General features: G+C 41.8%; 1 protein-coding gene across 1 annotated transcript; it reads left to right on the plus strand.

The window, feature by feature from the left end:
- The first annotated feature begins 424 nt into the window (after window positions 1–424).
- Window positions 425–18,583, plus strand: snrkb (SNF related kinase b). Its single transcript, XM_030426293.1, has 5 exons — window positions 425–742; window positions 1,731–2,127; window positions 2,243–2,637; window positions 11,902–12,043; window positions 15,738–18,583. The coding sequence occupies exons 2-5, from the start codon at window positions 1,892–1,894 to the stop codon at window positions 16,825–16,827; spliced, it is 1,863 nt and encodes a 620-aa protein (XP_030282153.1). The 5' UTR covers window positions 425–742; window positions 1,731–1,891; the 3' UTR covers window positions 16,828–18,583.
- Window positions 18,584–18,837: the final 254 nt, after the last annotated feature.

Here is an 18,837-nt window from a genome sequence, read left to right on the forward strand (position 1 = left end):
ACTTTCATTTACATGATGAGATCATTAGTAAATGTTATTTGACACGCCGTAACTCCCCATAGAGATGGTAGGCCACAGATGACAGATGCTCTGTGAATTTTCCTCAGGACATTTCTAAGAGCTAGTTATAAATAGAAACAACTTTTTTTTTTTTTTGCTTTCATCCTCATTTCCTTCTTGGTCCTCTGAGTCTTCAGTGTGAATTCCTTTCCCAGTGAATAAAGCCATTACGATGCAAGCATCTTAAGAATGCAGGTTGTTCTATATGTTGTGCCTCCCTGCTGTTCAGAGGAAATAACACATTAGTCAGTTATATAATTCCCTGGACTTGTGAGGCACTCATTCAGTCATTTTCCTCTCTCACTGCGTACGAGAGGCTCGCGGCCGCTGGCTGCTGCTGCTGCTGCTGGAATGTGTTGACGTCAGAAGAAGGCTGGCTGGACTCACGCGCGTGCGTGTACGTGCATGCCCCCGCGCACGAGATGTTCCGTCCCGCTCCGTCGTCTCGCGCGTGTCTGTTTGTGCGAAGCGGGCGCTCGAGACTGTGGGATGAATCGAGGCAGGCAGTCATGAGAAAAGTAAGAGCACGCATGGACCGAGAACATGGAGTGTTATGAAAGAAGCGGGGAAGGCGGCGCTGTCATTCTCTGCGTCTGAATTCACAGCGACTGTGCTGCTGTGGAGTGGCAGAAAGAACCGTTAGCTGAGCGGCTCGCAGCTACGGGATATCCGCACAACAATGGTAAGTTGTTACCGGTTGGGGTTACTGTGTCTCCGCTCCCGTGGCGGCTGTGCGTTCCCGTGTCGCTGTCAGTGTCAGGGAGCTTGTTGGTAGCGTTTGTTTGGAGGTGCTGAGCAGTAGCCAGGAGGATAACTACATGCGTATGTGCCAACTCGGGACTGCAGTTGAGGCCAAGTAGAGAACAGCTGGCCTTGACTGAAGTGTAGCAGCCCGTAGGCAAGACTACGCAGTGTTTTGGATCGGATAGGACTGTACAAGCAGGGTAACAGCGCATATTAACACGGCGAGGCCCGCCTCTGTCAACTTGGCCCAGTGGAGCTGTCAGGGGGGTTTGGAAGAGGCTGCTGTTGCCTTAATGCTGATGCTGCTTGTGTAGTGATAAATAAGTGATGATGATGATGACGAAGGTGTTTAAAGTGATGCGGATGAACAGAATAAGTTGACAGTAGTAATTGCATTGATGATGATGGTGACCACAGTGATGAAGATATTGAACTTCTTACCCCCGGGATGATCTGATGATGACATCACCAGGTCTAATGCCACCTTCTGACCCTCTTAGACAAACTAATGACACACAAACACACTTTTGCGAGCACACACACACTTACATACATTATGGTTTCCTGTTACAGTATTGATCTTGCATGCCATTTGTGCTGGGTGGGTGTTATTTGAGATAGAGGCAGACACAGCCCTCCAACATCCCTGACAATCAAAGAATGATTTACCCTCTACGGTTCTTATTGTAATATAATCTCATACATTGTAATCTGGTCTTCATGACTCCATTTAGAACTTGTTCTGTCCTCTTTGTCTTTGTCAAAAGATGTGAAATATCAATCTATTTATGGTCCAGTGCTCAGAGGGATGAGGCATTAGCTGCAGCTGACCGCCTCTTAGCCTTTCTCCCTTTGGGCCAAAGGCCAAAATCATCAGCTGTGCCATCTTTTGTCTTATGGTGTTTGTCTTTTCTTTGTCCTGACAGGCAAGTCGCCACCAGTGAGGAACCGTGCACCCCCTTCCTCCCTCTGTCCCTGACACCTTGACACAACTATTTTCCATCTCCTTTTATCCTTTTATCTCTCCATCTTCCTGAAGCCCTCCAGCTCAATCCCTCTGCTTCCACATCCCCTCTTTGTTTCAAACATGGACTCCTCTGGAGAAATGACCTCAGGCCAGGATGGACATCTCGACCTCAGGAGCAGCCCCAGTCGCTCTGACCTCAGCGGACTGTACCATCTGGGTCGGACATTGGGCAGGGGGCACTTTGCTGTGGTCAAACTGGCTCGTCATTTGAACACCGGGCAACTGGTTGCTGTCAAGATGATTGACAAGACAAAACTTGATGTTATGGCAACAAGCCACCTCTTACAGGAAGTGAGGTAAAGAATAATGAGTATACTCCCTGAAAGAGTTGCACCCTTCAAAGTGTCCTTTTTAAAAAAAGAAATGACGCTGATATTCTTAGTTTTCACCATCATTACACATTGTTTTCAGGTGTATGAGGCTGGTGCAGCATCCCAATGTGGTTCGCCTCTACGAGGTCATCGACACGCCCACAACCCTCTACCTGGTGATGGAGCTGGCTGAGGGGGGTGATCTCTACGACTACATCCTTCGCCACGAGGGAGGTGTAGCTGAGGGCACTGCAAAGCGTCATTTCGCACAGATTGTGCGCGCCGTGGCCTACTGCCACCAGCTCCACGTGGTGCACCGGGACCTGAAGCCCGAGAATGTGGTGTTCTTTCCCCAGCAGGGAGCGGTGAAGCTGACAGACTTTGGGTTCAGCAACTTGTTCCAACCCGGAACCATGTTGGCCACAAGCTGCGGGTCACTGGCATACTCTGCTCCAGAAATACTGCTGGGAGAAGAGTATGATGCTCCAGCTGTGGGTAAGAACCAAATTTGTTGTTATCTATGAGTTGTTGAAACTGAAGTGGTGGGGTCAGAATCCTCACATGAGGACATAACAGGAAAGCAAAAAAATACACACTTGTTCCACATCAAAGTATGTTTATTCAGTCAGATTTTGATCACATAAAAAAAAAAAAAATTTTACTCTTTGGTTCAAGTTGACACCAGACATGAGCAACCAGCAGTGTTGTAAAAAAGTACCCAGAAGTTATGCTAAAAGTACAAAGATATTGTATTTAAATATGGCTTTGGTAAAAGTGAAAGTCACCCATATGAATAGTACTTGTGTAGAAGTCTTAAGGTATCTGTTAAGATGTGCAATATGTAAGAATTTTTGTTTTAAGACTTTCAAAAATGAACTAAAATGACTAACAGTTGCCCCAGCCCACCCTTTCTCTTAATACCACTTTAAGCTTTAAGTCCACACCAGCTGCCCAGCTAACTGATCTAATGAGTTAGCTGCTGTTAGCAACAGTAAGCGGATACTCTGTTGATGTGCTGCCCCATATTCCCTTGGACTATGATTATGATAGGTGGACAATTCTTACATTTTGCACCTTTAAGTATTCAAAGCGATTTTCAGGTGATAAATGTATCAAAAGTATAAGCAAAAGTAAAGTATACGTACTGTATTTACATGTGTGCACACAATGTATACTTTAAGTCGACCGATTATTGGCCAGGCTGACTATCAGGTTCGTTATTCAGGATACTATTAATAAATTCATTTTTAAAAATATGCTGCTTTGGCTCTGATGCAGAATGCAATCTGCAGAGTAACCAGTTACTAAAGTTATTAAATTAATGTAATGCATTAAGAAGTACACTATTTGTCTCCAAAATGTGGTGGAGTAGAAGTGTGAAGTAGTTGAAAATGAAAAATAAAGTACAAGTACCTTCCGCGTGTACTTAAGTGCAGTATTTGAGTAAAAATTTACTTGTTGCATTCCATCACCAAAGTTAGGGGGGGACAGCAAGCAGGAATTTCTTTGTTTAATAGGTTGAGCGTTTGTTTATGAAAGCAAGTATGTGAGGGCTTCCTGTTACATTAAATGTGCTGTTGATGCTCACATTACACACTCAACATTTGAATCATAGCCATAGCATAGTTATATGCAACAGCAAACAAAGGCATTCTGTTCTCAGATCAAAAGTGGTCTAAATATGAAGCCTTAATTTGGAGGAATACGGACACTTAGCTGTTGTAATCCATTTATTTTCCACCCTGAACAGAGCGATCTTACATCGAGGTGCAGCTTGATCCTTATTAGATTCCGCATCAGAGTTAGCACAGTTGTCACGGACCTAAAGATGTTCACATTGTCAATTTTTTCTCAGGACATTGACCCTAGATAGCACAGTCAACTACTTACTTTCAGGTCTATACAGTAGCTGTTCTCGAGCTTTCTATCATGCTGCTCTCTCAGCAGAAAAGTTGTTTTGTCTTGTGCTGTTTACAGTGACAACCATCGACTCTAAAAGCAACAAACTGATGACATGAAAAACACACATTTGTGTGCGCGCACTTTCTCTGTGTGTGTGAGGGAATGTGTGGCCACATTTGTCACCTTGACCCTGTTTGTGTTTAATCCTGTGTTTTCTTTTTTCTTCTTGTGTATATTCCTACTCTGTATAATCATCCATATTGTAAGTGCTTGCGTGTGTTTGTGCCTGTGTGAATGGACTGCATGTGTCCGTGTGTGTCCGCATGTGTGTATATGTCTGTACAGGATTAGTCTGTGTATCTGGGTCAGTCCAGGCGCGCCAGCCAGTCATGAGCCAAGTGGGCACGTTCTGCAGTGGAACCGAACACTGCAGCTCGCCACTGGGCTCTCCTACTGCATAGCAAGCATTTATGTATGTGTGAGTGTGTGTGCGAGAGAAAGACAGAGATAGATAGCAGAAAGGCAAAGCACCATACATCAGTTTATCCATAGCAGAGAGGTTGGTGTGTACTGCTGGGATCTGTGTGTCATTAGATGTGATGCAGGCTGGTAGATGGTGGGATTTGACGTTATAGGAACAGCCTTCTGTTTGAAGTAGGGGATTTGGTCCCAGGTCTCCTGGGGAGGGGGGACGCAGCATGTGTCCGCTTCAGGGAGGTTGGTGGTTTTATCTGCTAAGCTGGACTAGGCTGGATTTTGGCAGGGTTAGGGCGCCATTTATTCTGGTGACTATAAATGCATCCGCACTGAATACAAAGAGGCTGTTCTTGCAGAAGGACACCTAGGGTGTTTGTTGTAAAGGGATGATTGCCTTTGGGAAGGATGAGTTGCAAAAACCAGTGAAAGTCTTATTTAAGCAACTAAGGGTCTTGATTTTTCTTTTTCTCTCGGGATGTTGTGTGCTTCTGATCGTCTCACTGTGATGATGTTTGTTAACCGCGGGCATTACCGTGGTAGAGGAAGGAGTGATGATGAAGAAACACTGCTCACATGCATCCTTAACTTGAACGTGACTCATCAGCAGTTGCATTAGTTCCCTTTTTTTTAATCTCTGTTCCTGTTTCTAAAAGCGTCCACACAAAGGGCGTCCATTTAAATCCACTTAAATGTCCATTTAAATGTGTGTGTGTGTGTGTGTGTGTGTGTGTGTGTGTGTGTGTGTGTGTGTGTGTGTGTTAAGACTGTTTTCTGCTTCACTTGACATCTCAAGTGCACTTTTGTGTTTTATTTTACTCTGACATGACTCAACTTGTGGAAATAACGATTATATCATCGCTTTGATAAAATTGTACACTTCCATCACCCACACACTCACACACACACATGAATGTACAGCATGTGTGTACGTGTGATAATCCCGAGTTGCGCAGAGGAAGAGATGTCCCTCAGTGATCTCAGCTTAGTAAGGTGACTCATAAACCCGTCTCTCTCTCTCTACACACCCGCACACATAGACCACTCGCTGTGTCTCTTTGATACTTCTGTCTATAAACAGACCGCTGTTTAATTCACTGTGCTTCCAGTCTTTACAGTACATGTGTGCACTGTTTGAGGACATGGCGTGAGTGTTTGATGATAGTCATATGATGTGGAGGAAGAGGCAGGATGTTCCACAGGGCCTCTTGCTTTTGACAAAGATAAACACTGCCTACAGTTACATAACAGCTGCCCATTGCTGAGTGCATTTATGTGAGTACAGTCTGTGAGGTCAGAGGGTTAATGTTGGGCTTCACGGTACGTTCACAGACCAGAAAATCTCTTTAACTCAGCAGTCAAAGTGTCCCCCACTGTTGTAGTGCATGCCTGTCTGCTAATGCTGCATGTTTTTGTTGTCCCTGTCTTTGTCAAAAGGTATTTTTTTGATCAAGTGATGAGCTCCTATGATTTGGATAGAACTGGGGCACGAGTATGACTGTGCTCTCACTGAAAAAAGTCTCAATATGACAGTTATTGGTGAGTTATTATGGAGGAGTTGGGCTGTCAGATAAGAAGCGAGGGAGACCTTAATTGTTGTAGTATGTTCAGTGTAAGAGGAACTTCTGCATTTGGCAGACACTGGGAAACTCTCTGGGCGTTGGCTCCGCACTCTTATTTACACTATGAGCTGTGGTTGTGACACTTGGTTATGAAAGAAAAATTCACCCTAATGTGCCCAGGGTTCGTATGGGTGCTTGAAATCCTTGAAAGTGCTTGAATTCCAATGTTGTGTTTTCAAGGTCTGAAAAGTGCTTGGATTTTAGTTTAAGTGCTTGAAAGTGAGTGACATTATAATTTGTGTCTTTCACAAAATTGGGATCAGACTGGATAATTAATTTCTGAAGTTTTTGCTATTATGAAACTTAATTTTAGATGTTTACAGCATAATACAATGTACATAATTGTGATAAAAAGTGAAGAAAAAAATCATGAGTATATATATATTCCTGTAGATACGTATTTTACCCCAGCAATAAGGTGCTGGAAAATCTTGAAAATGACCCTTAAAAGTGCTTGAAAAGTGCTTGAATTTGACCTTGAAAAATGTGTACGAACCCTGTGTGCCATAAAGGGCAATTCCACCAATGTTACACATTACAGTGTGTTTACAGCTCTTGAGCAGTACTACTGCATACGTATTCAAAGATTGCTTCCAGTGATATCACTCAGTGTCTAAGTTGCATTGTACGTAATGTAGGCACCAGGTTTTGAAAACAGTCCACTGGTCTTGCATTGCACTCCCCTCACACTACTTAAAATCTATCAAATTCCCTCAATAATACAGCAGAACCAGAGACATCACCTTTTTTACTACATGAATTCTGCTTACTTTTATAAACCTGGCACCTATATTACCCACAGTACAGCTTCGCCACTGAGTGACATCACTGGAGGAAATTTGTCAGACTACATACAGCTTCATCTGGAGCCACAAAATACAAATATACTTCCTTTTTCCCCCACATACTCTCCAAGGCCTGTAAACACACTTTTATGTGGAAAATTGGTGGAGTTACCCTTTAAAGAAAAAGCAGCTGATGGTGACATACTTTGCTTGTCAGGGTTGGTTGGTAACTTTAATGGGAGAAAAACATGCTTTCTAAAACTCTTAAACAGGTTTTGGTGTCAGTCCTATTCTTTATAGAGCCTTTACAAGAAGAGGAAGATGATTGAAAATACGTCAGAGCAATGAAGTCTGAGGTCAAGCTGGGTTAGAGCTCTCTGATGTGTGATGTATTGAACCACAACAGAAACTTTAATTTAGAATAATGAATTTCCATCCCTCCTCTTTGGCTGGCCGCCACATGCAACACTCATTCCTCTGTTCCAGGGTGGAGGGTGATGGTTGCCCCCCCCCCCCCCCCCCCCCAAACATCCAATTTTAGATCAAGGAAGAGTTGAATAACCGAAGAGGTTTCTCAGAGACAAAAAATGCTTTGTCTTTGTTTTCATATAAACCTGAGGCTCCTGCTCTGTTTACATCAACAAGGACTTTTCCAAAACACGCAAAGACAAGAACCAGCACAAGGCCTGCTCGAGTTAATGAAAACAGTCCAGAGAACAAATCACCTCTCTTAGCAACGAAATCCCCAAACAGTCACATCACTTTGGGGGAGATGCTTAACAACTGAGGATAAATAAGTCCTTTGAGAACAGCATTTGAGTCAGCATATGAAAGTGCTTTTAAGACCAAGATGTGGACATTAATTGCCTGCCTCATTGATTCCGACTACAAACTTAAAGAGGAAATACTTCAAATATATATATTTTATCACTAAATCTGTTGCTTTGTGTAAAACCATTTAATGTAGATCAGCACTACTCAGCCCGTGAAATCTGTTATGTAATGTAATGTCTTTTGTGGCTGTGGAGGAGATTTCTGAAGTTAAGAAAATCACCCAGATGATGTCAGCATTTTGTAAAGAAAGCTTTGAAGCTTTGAAGAAACTTGAATTCTGTATCCCCAACTTTATCTGAGGGCTGTACTAAATTACTGATGGAAGAAAAAATTAGCTTCTGAAAAGGTTAGAATTGCTTTTTAAAGACAGTATACAGACATTGTTAGAGCGGTTTTATCCTCGAACCTCAGCTGATTCCCAATAAGTAATATTTTATACAGATCAGAGTGTGATTTCCAACTGATCTACTCTAAAGTCATTAGAATTACAAGAAGCCTATATCTGCTAAAGAGAAATGCACCTCTGCATGAACACAATCATGTGCTTCCCATCTTTATTAAGATCATTATGTCTGAGTTAGAAGATAATCATATCAGAATAATGAGATTTGTCAAGATCATGAGAAAATGGCTTTATGATTCAGTCCAGCTCATGTTTTTTTTTACATTTACCAGTGATTGATGACATGAATGCACCATATAATCATTTTTTTTTTTTACCTCCAAGTGTGGGCAAGAGGGGCTGCAGTTTTATGTCCAAACTTGGAGGACCTTTTTGAACAGGGCCAGTGTCGTTGGCTCTTTATGGCGTGCGTGGTCTGGAAAATGTGCACGTCAGAGGCAGCCACTTAAAAAGCCCACAGCCGACTACATTCCCTCATCTCCTCTTTACTGCTGAACTCTGTGGACAAGCTTTTGTATTTTAACACTTTTATAGTCAAATTGATTAGATAAAGCCTATCTGCATGTGGTTTATACAAACAGTGTGTGTGTGTGTGTGTGTGTGTGTGTGTGTGTGTGTGCGTGTGTGCGTGTGTGTGCGTGCGTGTGTGTGTGTGTGAGTGGAGTCCATGTTTGTGCTGTCAGCAGGCCACTAATGCATGGTGAGAATGTGTGATATTCCCCAGCGTGCAGAGAAAAGTACACTCCCAGCACTCAGTGGCTTCTCCTCCCAGTTGCATAACACTCCTCGAGACTGGAATGAGTTTGCCCGTGAGCGTGCGCGTGAGTTTACATTGTATGATGAGTACTAAGGGCTATTGTTTAGACCATCATGAGTATAATGTGGGACAATGGCTGAATGGTTATGACACATGGGACTGGTCCGTGTCAGAATCCATGGAAAGATATGAACTGAATGAACTGCAGTGTTTGGATTGTGGTTGGATCGCACTGTGTATCATCGGCAGTCAAGTGTTGTGAAGTTGCAGATCTCTGCCATGCAATGGCTATCCGTATCCTGAAACGTGTTGCATTATTTCATGTTTTATTTTAAACTGGCAAGACAGTTTTTTGCTTCAACGTATCATTATGAGGTACATGTTGATTGCACTATGAAATAGCTACAGAATAATGGCACCATCAGTTTTTAGATTAGTTCACTAGAAGGCCTGCTTTGAAAATTCTATTCTGACAGCCAGGCACCATTACTATCTGTTCACATGTCTCCATTATAGACTAAGTGAAGGAATAAACTCACATCCAGTATATTCCAGTGTTGTTGTTATTTGTGACTCTGAGAAAATTGTAAGCGATCCAGTTATCTTGGCTAAAGTGGCACCAAAGATAATATCACTTGGAAACACGAGGGGGGAAGGTGTCTGTTTCCACTTTGAACAGTGTGAACTAATTGGCAAGTTGATTTCACAAGCAACCACAATATTCTTATCTTATCTAATGCTCTGTGTGTGTATTCTCAGAAAGGTATTTTGATAGTAGATAACAGGGATATTTTGTGACAAATAAAGCAGGATTTCCACATTTGTCAACCAGTCAAACATAATAAATGTCATAATGATCAGTTGTTCTAACACTGATCATCCCAGTTTCGTGCGTTATCATGCTAACATTTACTAATTAGCTCTTGACAAAAAATACAGCCAAGGCTGATGGAATTTAGTAGAGTGATTTAGTTTTGCCTGGATCATTGCAGAAAATAAACCCTGTTGCAATACAAGTTGATGACACTTGCATTTTTATGTTCTGTTCAGCAACATCATCTCAACAGATGAACACCACTTTTATGATTTTTTTTTTTCTTTTTTGCTTAAATGTGATCGGTAGAAGTGAAAAACTAATGTTTGACCATAAACAAACTACACTGCAATTGCATGACTTCAAATTCGTCACCAGTAATCTTCTTACTACACTATACTAAACACACTTAACAATAATTTCTTATCATTCTTTGTGTTGGAAAGTTAGAAAGGAAGAAATATGTTCTACTAAAGTTGGCCTGTAAAGACGGACTAGTGAGTAGATAAGTCTCTGTGGTTGGAGTAATGACATGTAATGTTCCCGAAAAACCTCTGTGGTCTCATTTTGCAACTTATTAGCAACCATTGTTTTTAAAGACTTCAAAGTGTATTTTTAATGTTGTAGAGCAAAAGCATGAACATCTCCAAAGCTTGTTTAAACCTCAGACCTTATTACGAAATGAAAATTTGACCGGATGAGAAAAAGAAGAAAAGACAGGGCGTTTGCCAAAGTAATTAGGGTTCATCCTCTGGAGACTATGAATGTCAAAATGTTATATTAATCCATCCAATATTTGTTGTGATGATTGAATCTGGACCAGAGTGGGGGACTGTCTGACTGACCAGTAGCGTGTCTCATTAAAAATATGACATAATTTTGTGTAATTTATTGTCGTTAGTTATTATTAAGACATTCTAAGAATAAATGCATGTGGATAATGTGCTACTTGTTTTGTATATGGAGTGCTGCGCTCCATGGGACAAACCTGATCAAAGATTAAAATAGAAAAGCATAAAAAACAAGGCCAAGTTAAAAAATAACTGGAACTGCCCTCCAACCGACTCCTGAAACAAATATGATTTTAGCAGAGGCAGCACTTATTAGATTCAGGATCTGGCTTTATGTTTACTGTTCCATCACGGCTAACACATGATGTGAACAGAATTTGCAGTGTTCCTGTTTCCAGTGTTTGGGAAGAAACACAAGGAGACACAGAAAAGAAGGAGAGCAAGATGATTCTCAGAATAGCAACACAGCGATACACCACAACAAGGCCTCTGTTTGTTGTGGCCTTCAGCCCCCAGCTCCCTATCCTCTGCATGTGTGTGTATGTGTGTTTCCTTGAACCAGCCACAGTGTTCTCGCATTGGTTCAGGCTGTCCTGAGTTCACATGGACCTCCTCTCACTGTGTCTGCCTGAGGACGAGAGAGGAAGGGGGGAGGAGGGGAAGGAAAGGGAGGGGAAGGGAAAAGAACACACAGTCAGCACTGTCGGTCAGCACCAGGAAGCCTGTGTGTGATTGTGTCAATTTGTGTGAATGTGTGTCAGTGTGTGTGTGTGTGTGTGTGTGTGTGTGTGTGTGAGTGTGTGTGTGTGTGTGTGTGTGTGTGTGTGTGTGTGTGTGTGTGTGTGTGTGTGAGTGAGTCAGGGGTCAAGAGCACCAAGCCCAGCCGTCTGCAGTTCGACCCTCACACTTCAGACACATCAAACCGGATATCCAGCTGTTTTGCACCGACTTTCCTCTATATTTCACTTCATTGAGGAATATCGTCACGTATTCTTATGTACGGCTCAGCAGGAATGCCACCCTGACCTCTGATCTCGCTGCAAGGGATGTCAAGGAGAAAATGAAAAAAAAGTTTTACATGAATCAGTGACTAACGCTGTTATTTCGACCTTGATCCAGGCAGGGTGGATCCCTTTCATCTACATCTGTAGGATCAGATGTTCACCTCATCTGTAGGCTGCTGCAGAAAATAACTACTGGGTGTTTTCAAGTCAAATTCAAACGGGACAAATATTTTTGAATATCCCTCATGATCTGTGAGGCTCACAGTATACTAAATACGGTCTGAAAGCAGAGGGATGGCAGGCTATTTTAAGGCCTGACATGGTTAGCTATTTAAGGCTAATTTTTGTGCTTTTCAATGTGTGTGTGTTCCAGATATCTGGTCTCTCGGGGTGATCCTGTACATGTTGGTGTGTGGAGTCCCTCCCTTCCAGGAAACCAATGACAGCGAGACTCTGGTCATGATTCTGGACTGTCGCTACTGCATCCCCGAACATGTTTCAGTGGACTGCAGAGAGTGAGTACTGATGAACACAGGTTCCTCTCTGGTCCCTTCTTAAGAAATGAAAGTGTTATCTGTAAAATACATGATTTTATTATCCTGCACGTTTTATTTTTGAGTCCTCAATTAAAAAAGCTGTATCTCTCTCAGAGATTTTCCGCTGTTGAATAGATGCGGTGGGTCATCCTGTCTTAATGTCTTAAACTGATGACCGTAAAATCATCTCATTAGCCCGCGTTTCAGTGAATAATTTTAGTGTCCTAGTTGTCTGAGAGGCTTCTACACCCTGCAGCGAATGCAGTTCGTGCTATAACAGTCCAAATTTTCTTGGTTTTGACCAGTTTGTTAGCTGTTGTTTTATTCATCTAAAAACATCTGTGTCCTTCAACCATGAGCAAGGTTTGAACAAGAGGCACACAGAAACAAAATACTTGCATGAATTTAACTGACTTCTCACTCCACTTTCAGTTCTCACACCTCCTCCAAGACACACACAATGTCCTCAGCTCACAGCACTGCAGGGTATACATCAATACAGTTTGATCTGCTGCTGCGGCTTTGGAGACTGAATGACATTACTCTGAGATAAAAACCTTAAAAAACAGTTTTCCAGATAGCTCACTATTGATTTAACAAAGGACTAATCAATAAAGGCAGTAGATTGTTGGCAGGGGTTTACCACATCCAAATTAATTTCAGATCCACGTTCAAAAAACACTGAAACTGGCTGTTAAAATACAAATGCAAGCTGGGCAAAGGGTATCCACGGGTGTCCTGTGTAGGTGGAAGAAAGTCTTAAAATGTCTTTTATGTCATTTATGTCATTAAATACATACACACAAACATCTTAAATAATTTATCTTATTTTATTGTCGTTTGTACAGCTTTAAACATAAAGTGAGATTGTTTGGACAGTGGGTTATGTGCACAGACGGCAGTTCAGTGCTTTTAAGTAGAGTTTCAGTCTAAACCATCAGGGCCCGTATTCACAAAGAATCTTAAGGCTAAAAGTAGCTCCTAACAGGCGAATTTAGGAGCAACTCCTAAAAATAATAGGCATGTCAGTCGTTACTTTAGGACTCCTAATTTTTGAAAATAAGAGTTATTCACAAAACCTTTTAGGCCTAAAAGTAGCACCTAAGTCTGTGAGACCTTAGAAGTAGTCCAGAGGACTCCTAACTCACTAAGACCTGGTCACAGCCGAATGTTTTGGAGACGCTAAATGACAGGGAATTATTAAAACGATGACGGATGGACTGCGAAGGGATTGAAGTTGTGAAACAGTCCAGTAATAAAATGTTTGGCAACACTCCGGTATTTGTCCAGGGGGAAAATGCAGCTCTTCGCACGGGACTAGTATTACCTGGGGACCTCAAGTGATTTAGAAATTATCCCACCACGTCTGTGTTTCGTGCGGCGCATTTGCACAGGATATGCGAAGTCTGTGTTTTAACTTGAATTTACTGACATTATCCCCCGGGTCAATCGCACCAGAGCCCTCGTTGGAGCAGCACAACGGTTAGATATGGATATTTTTAATATAATAACTGGTGAGCCCGTTGATAGATGCATGTAATCCATCTAATCTAATCTTTCGAGATTTCGCTCTTCTGATGAGCCTCCTGAATTTGCAGAAAAAATTTGGCAGAAAAAAGGTGTGGAAAACACAAAAAAACCTTAAGAAAAACAACAACAAACGACCCCAAATCACAGAGATGCCGATTCGCACAGGACTAAAATTATCAAATGACCTCTGTGTTTGGCGAAATAAGGTAGGTAATTTGCGGTGGAATTTTTGCTTTACAAATTACCGACATGGCAGATTCACAGGGGATTAAACTCACAGATGACCTCCGCAATTATTGCACTCAATTCTCCTCATACATTTCTTTATCCAATATCTTTTCATAGGCTTTGTCATGGGCTTGTATGCAACTTCCTGCACTGAAGTGAAAATAAATGACTTTTCAATGGGCTGCCCTGTCACCCAACAACCAATCACCGTTGTCACCGCTTCTAAGTGCGTCCTTATAAAATGATGTCATCCATAGCAACAGAGAGTTACTTCTAGTTTAGGAGTTCACTGTTTTCATAAGTAAAAGTAGGTCTCAGCGGCTTTGTGAATTACTTTTAAGAAACGACTCCTACATAAAAACTTTAAGTCCGATTTAGGAGTACTACTAACGTTAAGATAAAAGTCTTTGTGAATACGGGCCCTGATCTGTAGCAAAACAATGTCACCGCTGCTCGTCACAGTAGCTAGAAAACTCATGTTGATTTTTCGCAAATTTACATTAACTTAACTTAATCATGCTTGATAGGTTAATCCATCATTGTGTGCTGCTTATCTGAGCCACGTTAATTTAATGAAATAATCATCATTATTGTTTTGTACTGCTGGGAAGCACTGAAAAAGATGTGATCATTCTAGGCCACATTGTCACTACTGGTTTTGCAACATGATTAACAGCTGTGACAATGAAACAACTATTAAATCCCATTCTATGTCGTATTTAAAAATACTAACATTCAGAAACCCAGGAGGTAGGGCTGGTCAGTGTGGCCTTAAATTTATTTCACAATATTTTAAGATTGTAACCTGATACATACCAGAATATTTTGAAATCTCCTCAAAAGCACTACATAAATGCTAGGATTGAGGTACAAAATCAAAAATCAGTATCACAGTATTTTTATATACTTCAGTATCGATAGCTATTGGTACTTTCATTAACACAATGAGTTTTATTATAGGTAATCATTAGTCATGTGGATGTAACGACTAAGTGGGTAAAGACAAGTATAGAACATGTAAAACAGTCTGGTAAGTTTAGAAAATGACATCACTTTGATTTAATGACAACACCTGTTTCATACCCTGATATAACAATATCTAAAATCTCAGACAGCATACAGTCTTACATTATAATAATGATATATATCATTTATATTACCCAGCCCTACCTGGAGTTAAAATAAAAATAAATGTAGGTAGGGCTGGTTGGTCTGGCCTTTAAAATGATATCAGGGTATTTTCACAATACACAATGTATGTTACAATATTTTGAAAAGTCCTTAATAGCTCTTCATAGATGCAAGGATTGAGCATCATATCAGGATATTTTTCACCAAATATCTCAATATTGATACTGTGACAACACTGTGGGAATGACGATTGGTACTGTCACAAAATATTAACACAATGGGATTCTGGTAAACACCCAGGATGGTGAAATCAGCAGCTCAAAAGTACTTGCCAAACTGCTCAGTGTGGTGTACAATCTGGTGCACAGGTCTAAATGTGTAAGAACCACAGATGCATCTGCATGCAGTTTCTGTTCTGGAAGCTTCCTGAATGAACACCTTTATACGCTCTCTAGAAGGCAGCAGGCGTAAATACCAGGAACCGAGTGGTTTGTCAGATCTGCAACTGCAGACATACCCCCGAACATCTGATCCGGTTTGTGTCACATGATGATTTATTTGAGTAAAAAAAAAAGAAAAGGAAAATAGAACAGAACAACCTTCTGGACATTAAAAACGCTAACAAACCATTTCATTAAGGTTTGTGTGGGTATCAGATTGAAATCAGGTTATTTTTTGTGTGCATTCAGTCGCTGTAATGGCTGATCATCTAAATGTCATACAAAAAACAAAGCAAGCAAATGTTTCCTTGAAACAATAAACCTCTCTGTCTTTTCCTCGTCAGTCTGATCTCCAGGATGCTCCAGAAGGATCCATCTCGCCGCGCCTCACTCGAGGAGATCGAGGCTCATCACTGGCTGCAGGGGCTGGATACTGCCCTGCTCAGCCCAGAGGCCCCACCACACTGGCTGTCAGGGGCCCTCTCTCCCAGCTCTCCACGCTCAGGAGTACCTGAGTGTGGGGACCTGCTCGCTGCGAGGCCCCCCACTCAGCAGGCTTTCCCTGGACCCTGGCAGCCGAGCCTCAGCCTCACACTCCGTCCCCCTCCAGCTGAAGAGCCTCCGGCCCTCAAGAACTTGCCTGCGCTACAGCAGATCTGTGAGGAAGAGGAAGAAGAGGAGGAGGAAGAGGAGGAGGAGGCAAAAGAGGTTAGAGGTTTGCCATCTGTGTTAGTAGAGGAGCCGGAGAGCCAAGCTATTGAGATGCTTGATGAAGCAGATGATCACCAGTGCAGAGAAGAGGAACAAAAAGAAGAGTTAGGAAGCTTGTTGGAGATATTGGAGGAGGAAGAGGAGGTTCAGGAAGAGATGGAGGAGATGGAAACAGAGAAAGAAGACAGTGGGTGTGTGATTTCAGACCAGCCAGTCAGTCATGGAGACAAGCCGGTCAACCAGACTCCTCAAGTCCCACCATCATCCCTGCCTGGTTTGGTTGTACCATGCTGTCGGGGGCAGCTGGACTCCACGAGCCCAGAGGAAGACAAGGACGAGGAGGCAGAACCCAACAACAACACTAACAAACCTCCTCCTCTCCTCCCCGAATCCTCCGTCCCTTCAAACCCTGCATCCTCGGCAAGACTCATCCTGAATGACAAGGAGGCGCGAAAAACAGGCAGAGAAGGAGAACAAGATGAGAAAACAGCGGAGAGTGGAAGAGATGACCTCGCAACGGACAGATCTCAACCCCACAATGCACTGGGGACCCGGGATGAAGTTGGCCCGAAGCTGGAGCAGGGGAAACGACATAGCATAAAGCTACGTGAGAGACTTTTTCAGTTTCCTCTGTGTGAGAAAGCTCTGGCCTTCAACATACCGGCACACAACAAGCCCAAGATCCTGCCACTGGCCCAGTACAACTGCTGCCACGTGCTGTAAGTCAAACCTGGGTGCTGCCAGTGGTGTTCTACTCCTCTGGGACGTGCGGGCTGATTAGCAGTGGGCAGGTGGCTTGCTGCAGAGCACAAACCTTGTGAAGCTGCAAGCTGCTGAGCTCCCTGCTGAGCCTTTCTGCTGCAGAGACTTTGAGGCATGAGAGAAATGGCCTTCAGCAAGTCAACACCCAGTGTACAGCTTCATACCTACAAACACTCAGCTCTAGCATCGTGTTCATGTAAGAAACATTGTGTTAAGTCTGACGTGGTGTACAGCACAGTAGTTGGACTTGGTAGAATCTCATGCATTTGCTGCTGTGTATAGGAGCAACCATAATGACGTGACTGTGTGTGTAGCTCTGAACCAATACAGGACCTACAGGAAGGAGGGCCACTGAAGAAAGAAGACTGCAAGAGTTTTTACTGAATAAGCTATAGTCTGATTAAAAGGTGCCTACAATGAAAAAAATAGGTTTCATACTGTACATGGCCACTGTGTCATTTTGTTTCTGACTGTAAAAAGCTCTTAAAGTCAGAATGCTCTCGCACTCAGTAGATCCATATTTCATATTTTATGATATATGAATTAGAATCAACTTTAAACCAGCTTCTGCTACAGAGTAGCACTCTTTACTTGTCCCCTTGCACAAACTGCTTCTCTCATTGGTTTAAAAGCTCTAAGCTCTATCAAAGAAAGTCTGAGACTGTTATATATGACATGACATGACATGACATGATATGATATGATGTGATATATGATATATGATATGCGATATGATACTGTGTAATATATGCCTAAGACTGAGATGATGATATCATTTTCTGTTCTCTGCTAAAGTCTTATTAATATGATGACTCCTCCTAACATACTGTATAATACTATCGATAGGATCATTGATCGGGATGCAGGTCTTCCATTGTATTTTAAACTTTTTAATTTTACAGTTTAAAGATATTTGAACATAACAGTTTTATTTTGGATGTGCAGAAGTTCCTTGATTTTTTTATAACGTGACAAAGATATTAATTCTCTGAAGAGATACGTGACTTTGTGCATGTTATTACTGTTATTTATCACAATATACCTCCACGTGTCTTGGATCTGACAGGACATTTTTCATGTGTAACTGTAAGTACTTTGATGTAACCCTTTGAATGATAGATTGCACACAGTACGACTATTGGTAGCTTTCTGCAACCCAGGACCTGATGGATAGAACTGTTGGTCATTTAGATCAAGTGTTTGTCACTTGTAATTGTGTAGCTGAGGAGTCCCTCCATATGGTTTTCTTTTACCATTTTATGCCTCTGTGTGTTTCTATATTTTCTCATACAGACTGTATTTTCCCTCTTTTGAAGCTGGGACAAGAAGTGTAGAATTGTGTAAAGTGAAAGAAGGCCAAAGCTGTAAAATAAGATACATTCTCCAATAGTTCAGTAAACACACATTATTTCTAACAGTCACTGCAGCTTCATGGGTACAACAAATTGGATTTTTAACTTGTGACCATGACCGGAAGCTCCCTGTCTATATAAGGAGTGGACGTCACGTGTAAAATCTGAGTATCACTCATATTTCATCAGCCATGGAAGCGTAAAATCTGTGCAGAAGAGGGATAAAATCCCATTATTTGTTCCTGTGATTTCAGCCTGTCTGTCCTCAGTGTGTCTACTGACCTGCATTGTAACTAGGACCACGTCTCTACGGAGCCATGAACTTATTTTTCTCTATTTATTTATTAAAATGGATTAAATCAACAGAAAAAAAATGTGTGAGGTGTGTTGATTTCTGTATATGTACACAATATGTACACACATGTATGTGTGTTTGTCTGTATATATGTATATACACATGCATACATTCATACATACACATGACACGTTCCATATTAATACACTTTTGAATAAAAAAGCAACCCAATCATGTTAAAATATTTCTGCACAGTTGCTATGATAAATTGTTAAATTACACCGTTCGCTATTGAATGTTATTTTTCGGGTGTTGTATTTTTCA

Source organism: Sparus aurata, chromosome 8, assembly GCF_900880675.1.
Source record: "Sparus aurata chromosome 8, fSpaAur1.1, whole genome shotgun sequence".
Classification (NCBI taxonomy): Eukaryota; Metazoa; Chordata; class Actinopteri; order Spariformes; family Sparidae; genus Sparus; species Sparus aurata.